Source organism: Anticarsia gemmatalis, chromosome 11 (assembly GCF_050436995.1).
Source record: "Anticarsia gemmatalis isolate Benzon Research Colony breed Stoneville strain chromosome 11, ilAntGemm2 primary, whole genome shotgun sequence".
NCBI lineage: Eukaryota > Metazoa > Arthropoda > Insecta > Lepidoptera > Erebidae > Anticarsia > Anticarsia gemmatalis.
In genome coordinates this window covers 11,778,821-11,785,636 of record NC_134755.1, presented here as the reverse complement: position 1 = coordinate 11,785,636, position 6,816 = coordinate 11,778,821, and the positions used below count along the sequence as shown (strand labels likewise).

The following is a 6,816-nucleotide window of genomic DNA, read 5'->3' as shown; positions in this document are numbered from 1 at the left end:
CTACCACTCAGTAATAAACTGCATCCATTAAACTAATCGTTGATGCACTGATTCCGTTCTTCAGCAGCTAGTTGCGAAATTTCCGCGCCGCGAGTGTGTTGCTTGTTCCGATTTTCCAATTACGAAATGAAGGACTGGTTTTTCGCGTTGTTGAATTCGCATACTTAATTCCAAACTTAATGCTGGCTACAATTGTTGGCGTGTATTCTTAAATACTGGGTCACACCATCACAATTCAGAACAAATTATTAACCATCCAAAAATTTGCTGTATGCATCTAATCGTTCACCAATCAGTGTGACTTGCAATGACAGGCTAAAGCTTAAAATTGATGATGAGTAGTATGAAAGTGCAATTTTCTCTTATAATTTTAATGATTAGTTTATGAAATTTGCACCTCATGGTTTCTTATCCATCAAAAGTTTACGCGTGTGTATAAATAATCGATAATATAATATAAGACAACGTGATTTGTGATATCTTTACGATATTATTGTTTTCGATATCTTTATGATTTTATGTTCGTTTTGTAGTAATTAATGTAATGGCACCCTTCGAAACCACACGTGAGGGTGTCATACTTACCAAAAACAATATTCTGTTTTAAATAAAAATCTCAATAAAATTAAAATATAAGTGAAAAAAATATTTGTATTAAGTAGTAAATAATATAAATTACGTGCCTGATCAATATTCTTAAGACTAACATTTAGAGAAGTAACTAAATAGAAATATGGAGCCGAATAAAAACACAAGTTCAGAAAAGCTGCCTTTCGAGGCTGCGATCGACAAAGCTGGTGAGTATTTTATTTATTTACCTAATTTATTTTCCGTACATTTATTATCAGACAGATAAAGGTAAAAAACAGGCTTTTTCCTTAAATGAAATTAAAGTTAGCTTTCCACCAGAGATGAAAAAAGATCAAGTACCTATAAGATTTCATGGCTTCCCCGCAAATTTTGGTGGATAAACATATTCTCAAATAGGTGTAAGGATCGGGATTGCCTCACAACGTTCGTAAACCTCTTTGACTGCTAAAGTAATCCAAGAACTAAATATTAAGCCTTTACAAGCTTACACTATTTCTTCTTCTCCAGGGTTCGGTTTGTACAGCTACCTGCTCACGCTGCTGACCGGGTTCGGCATTATCTCATTCGGCTGCATCGGGTATGGCTCCACGTTCCTGGTGCCCACCAGCGCGTGTGAGCTCGGCACTACAGCCAGTCAACAGGGCATGCTGGCTGCCGGACCTGTGGTCGGTGAGTACCTAAGTACTACATCCCGTGCATACAGCACAGTCCATCTCTATAAGTCTATACTTTGCTAAAGTGAGGTAGAATATTTTTTACTCGATTACACATAAATGGTTCGAAGAATTCGATTATCCAAGTACTTAGCGCACATTATTTTCGTGGGAAATCTAGCAGAAAAACTGCTGCTACAATTTACCATTGTATACGGCATTCATCTTCAAAAATAAAGAAAAATATTTATAAAATCCAAGGTGACAGTAAATAAACGCGTGTTAAAAGCTTGTACAACGCATTTTCTAGTGTAAACGTGATTTTTTATTAAAACGTTGACTGTTTCATCCAATTATCTTTTCAATTCTGTCACGAGCTCTTGATAACAATGTTGTCTCAATAAACCGTTAGACAGATTGCCCATTGTCCGATTAATTGTCTTAAAGCATGAAAAATTCTGATTATATTCCTAAGTACCTTATGTCATGCTAAGGTTCATTGCCTGCATTTAAGTCTCATTCTCATAATTAGAGAATGATACTTGGAAAATAAGAGAAAGCAGAAACAAGATGAATAAGGGCCATTTCGCGACTTACGGGTAAGGGTCGGATAACAAACAAAATACCAAAAGTCTTGTCATTTTTTATTATAATATTATGAGGACGAATCGCGAGAGTTTAAAATCATTAATATTATAGATACTTACCATCAAAACATTCTCCTTTCAGGTTTGATCCTGGGAGGCATGGGTTGGGGCTACCTGGCGGACACCCGCGGGCGGCGCCTCGTGCTCATGATCTCTTTGATCTCCAGCTCCGTCGTCAACCTCATCGGCACCCTCTCCGTCAATTGGGTCATGCTGCTTATAGTCCAGTTTCTTGCGTCACTACTGTAAGTACTACATAACTATTCCTTCATCTCTTATATACGATTTATGGTTAGGGAATTTTCGGTCAGTGATCAGACAAGCTGTTTAAACCACCAAAAGCCCGTTTTTGTCTTTCTTCTGCAACAATCTACGCTGATAATCTCGTTCTTCCGCAGGTGATACGATTCGTAAGGCAATTTGCATAAACAACTCGTGCTTCGCTTCATATCGATCTATGTGTTACCGATCTACGATTTTATTTAGTCAACAAGGCAGGAATAAAGATCTTGATCTTCAATTTTACTTAGATATGATAAATACGAGCATATCGTCAAAGAATCTTAATGAATCATTTTCAGAAACAATAGTGAAATATTTTTTATTAGATATCACTCGATAATATAAAACACAGCCCCCCACCGCATCTTTCGTATATTTCAGACTAACACGATATTTACTAAATACTTAGATTTCCTGGCCGTTTTCACAAATATATACAATAATTTCTAATAAAGAATGAAGAAGAATGCAACATTATTTATTATTTATACAAAAAGTAGCAAAATAAAAGAAATGGAATAATAAAGATTTTTTAAACATGTGGAATTGCTAGTTGATCATAATAATTCTTATCTATTGAACAATTTCGCAATATTTGATAAGTTACTTAATCATTGATTTACAGTGCTATATAAGCATAGGTGCGCCTAATATTGTTATGTAAGAATTATCGCATTAATCAACTTGACCAAGAACGGCGCAAAAATCTAAATCACTCCCAGAAAAATGCTGAAATGATAAATATGATCCCTTTAAAGATCACGGTCTCTAAGTACAATCCGTCCCAACTACCGATACAATATCGGTGGTTTAATATCGTAGAAACTGTTAAGGGTTTAAGTTAAGAGTTTGATGAACAAGAGTCAATCAAATTAATGATAGGCAAAAAGAAGGTGTGCTTTCTTGTTTTGACAATGTAATACGTAGACAAAATTATGTGTAACCTAATAATTGTTAAGTAGTTTTTGTGCCGTCTAACTTTATCTTCGGCGATTGATCCCATTTGGCTCCTATGCAGTAACTAGACAGATAAATAGTTGTTTACCAGATACTTATCGCCCTCAAAAGATTTAGTAGTATTTGCACAATTAAGCAACTAATAAACATCCAGGACCCGCTTTTATGATATACTTAATTGAGAATGGTCCATAGGCCAAAATAACGACAAACTGCGCCACGGTAACTGGTATACGGCGACCCGTAAAAGATGGACAGACGAGCTTGACACCCACAACCCAGAATGAAATAAGACAGCCGGAAATAGGCTACAGTGGAAAACTGTGGGGAAGGCCTTTTCTCAGCATTAAGACAATACAGGCTATTAAAAATAGTAGTGTTTTAGGTATTGTTGACTTTCAATGGACAATGTAGTATTAAAAATGATTTGTTCGTTAATTCCAGTGCATCAGGTGTTTACTCGATGTCAATGACCTTGCTCAGTGAGAGTGTTCCGATGGCGAAGAGGAACATTGTCGTGCTGATGGTCTCCAGCCTGTTCCTCCTAGCGCAGGGAATCATGGCGTGTAAGTAAAACATCGTAGTACATAGGCAAAGATATGATTAAGTGACATATCACTATCTGTGCTATCCTAATAAGATTATAGTAATTCTTAATACTATAATCTGCGGATATAGTTTGGTATCATTAGAACTAAGTGATAATGTAAGCTGCGTGGCCGTGACGCCTAAAAATCGTAAAGATGATACCTATAAGAAATTTATTGTCTGCAGATTGTCCAAGTCCAAAGCTTCGCGAATGTCTTCGATCTATAATATATCTCTTCTAATGCGTTTTTTTTCTTGTTTCCAGTACTGGCGATTCCCATAATTCCTCTAAGATTTTCAATTCACTTGCCGGCTCTTGGTATTTACTGGAACTCCTGGAGGACCCTCATGCTGGTGTACTCATTACCAAACCTCGTCACTGCGCTGTGCGTGTTCTTCATGCAGGAGAGTCCCAAGTTCGTCTTCTCTAAAGGAGACGAAGACAGAGCTTTACAAATACTGCGGGTCATTCACAACGTCAACCATTTGAAGTCTAAGGAAGAATTACAGGTGAGTTTAAAACCTTCCGTTTCTTTATCTGCTGTCGACAATTAATCTCCTAACGAACTCCCAACTTTTAACATCTTTCATATCCCGATAAATGAGTAGAGGATAAATTGCTAAAGTGAAAAAAGTTATTAAAGTATTTATGTCATTTGTATATTTTTTCAGGTGAAAGGTCTGTTGAAAGATGAATCTATACTAAGTGCCGGACCCTCTTCAACGAAGGACCAGATAGTGCCATTGTTCAAAGCACCTCTACTCAAGTACACCATCATCGTCACTCTTCTTTATATGTTCCAACAGTAAGTAATCCAAAAACATATTTATATTTTATCGATTTTTTTCAGCTTTCATCACCTATAGTGTAAAGTCCCCGAAGTCTGTGGTTTGTTTAAAAATAGTATTTCTGTATTCCCCTGCTAGCTTTTCTCAAGCCGATTTATAAAGAAGGTGCGCCACTGATAACTGATTTAACCAAATCTTCTCGTGTTTCAGAATCGGCAGTTTCGTAGTCTGGTTGCCAGTAATAGCAGACCAGTTTATACGTATCATTCAGACTGGTGAGGGCACTGACCTCACCATGTGTGGAGTATTGGACATGGAAGCCGCTCCAGCTGATGTGAGTGATTAGAATTAAGAAATGCACATCATTATGGTGGTGATGTAACGGCGGCGGTTCCCAAGCGAGATAGAGGCAGGAAACCGAAACATGAGACCGCGATTGGAAACAGCGACAGCAACTACTTACTGTGACTCCGGTCTTTGTCTCGCTTGTGAACTGTTTCTTACTATGGATAACTTAAAGTCAAGTAAGTAGCGGTCTCATGTCCCAGTCTCTTCTGTCTGTCACGGCGCGAACCGGCTTAGTTACATAACTCTTGGAAAGAAGAATAATGTCGACAAAAAAAGAGAGACACTTTTCTATATTTCAGCTTTAGAACTATAAATTCACTCTTTGTTTTTCAGCCTGATGCCACACCATGTGCCTTGAACGAAACTTCCATGTTAATGGTGCTTGGAATTGGAGTACTGCAGTCTGTCTTCAATATATGTATCAGTTTGGTAAGCTACAACTCTTTTATATTCCACTCAGAAGAACTGCCTCCATTTACTTCTTGCTACTCAAAATATGGGTGATATCAAGTTTGTTCTGCATTCTCTAATACTTAAATAATTCGTAATTTTAATGTATTCCAGTTAATCAACACAGTGGGTCGTCGGAACATTGCCATGATCGTGACATCGCTGTGTGGAATCTCCGGCATCCTAGTCAACCTGGTGCCCAACGTCATCGGCAGCGCAGTGCTCTTCGCCATCATGTTGCTGGGTATCGTTTCTCTTGGACTGTACACTGCCATCGCAGTGGCTCTGTTTCCTACACATTTAAGGTGGGCAATCACTTTTTCTTCGTAAAAAGCTTACTAATAAGAATCAATTCATAATTATATTATATGAAACGGACAGTTAAACTATTTCCGGTATGTAAGTATATATTCTGAATCGCACTAATGGGGCTTCCATATTTTTTACCACTTGTGTCATTTTTTACCCCTAGCACACCCTTGTTCGCCGTCTGCCAGAAAACTTAATGGAAAACGAAGTCATACTGTTACTTTAATAAGAATTGATACCTTTTTCTTTACTTGCAGAGCCATGGCTATTGCACTTCCCATGACGGGTGGACGTATAACGGTGTTTGCCTCGATCCAGATTCTGAACTTGTTGTTGACAAACAATTGCGACGTCGGGTTTTACCTATTTGGTTCTCTCTTCGCAGGTTAGTATATATTATTATTTACGTTTTTAATAAACCTATAGTTCTGCAACCTGATATGAAAGAATTGATCGAAAGAATCGATTATTCAAAATGGTTTACCTACTATTTCTATACTGTTTAAAATTATAATTTACTTATTTACACAACCTTCAATAAGACTGTTTTTTTCTTAGTTTCAGCAATAGTGGCATCATTCCTGCCCGACGACCGACGGTTGCAAGCTCCAAAACCAGTGCTTACCAAACAAGAAAGTATACGAGAAGAACCCCATCAAGTGAATGGAAATCAAACGAGAAATCTTGCAGATTAATTAAAAACCTATCGTATTCTTGTCTAATTTAAGGAGATGATGTTATGTTTGTAAAAACAAACTAACCATCATTGACAACTTTGCTACAGTTTAGATATAATAATCAAAAGATCCGAGATCATAGGATCATACGTGGTAAAATCCATGACGTGACTGAATGTAACGCATGTTTGCAACTGTTTATTAAATCCTTTGATCTTTTAAAATGCTGTAACCACGGAAATACTAAGTTATTCCATGACCGTAACTGTGAGACGACGTTTTTTGATAAAATTAGTACCTAGGCTAGTACCTATCAATCTAATTAATTATTTATTCTTAGGTATAACGTTTGTAATAAAATAAAGATTAAGTAATTTCGTGTTACATTATTTAACTACAATCACTACAATATCCTATTGTCCCCCTACAAATAGCAAAAAAAAAGAAACGTTTACGAAGACTGTTTATAAATTCAACATAGCTGTACGTAAACTTAACGAGCAATAAGCGTCGTCGTAAACGCAC

The 6,816-nt window shown here is 37.0% G+C and overlaps 1 protein-coding gene across 1 annotated transcript; it reads left to right on the top strand.

Moving 5' to 3' along the window:
- The first annotated feature begins 523 nt into the window (after window positions 1-523).
- On the top strand, window positions 524-6,647 carry LOC142976484 (arabinose-proton symporter-like). Its single transcript, XM_076119880.1, has 11 exons — window positions 524-797; window positions 1,099-1,260; window positions 1,974-2,136; window positions 3,575-3,696; window positions 3,984-4,228; window positions 4,391-4,524; window positions 4,718-4,841; window positions 5,189-5,284; window positions 5,420-5,610; window positions 5,872-5,999; window positions 6,173-6,647. Exons 1-11 carry the CDS (start codon window positions 734-736, stop codon window positions 6,307-6,309), a joined length of 1,566 nt encoding a protein of 521 aa, XP_075975995.1. The 5' UTR covers window positions 524-733; the 3' UTR covers window positions 6,310-6,647.
- The last annotated feature ends 169 nt before the right edge of the window (window positions 6,648-6,816 follow it).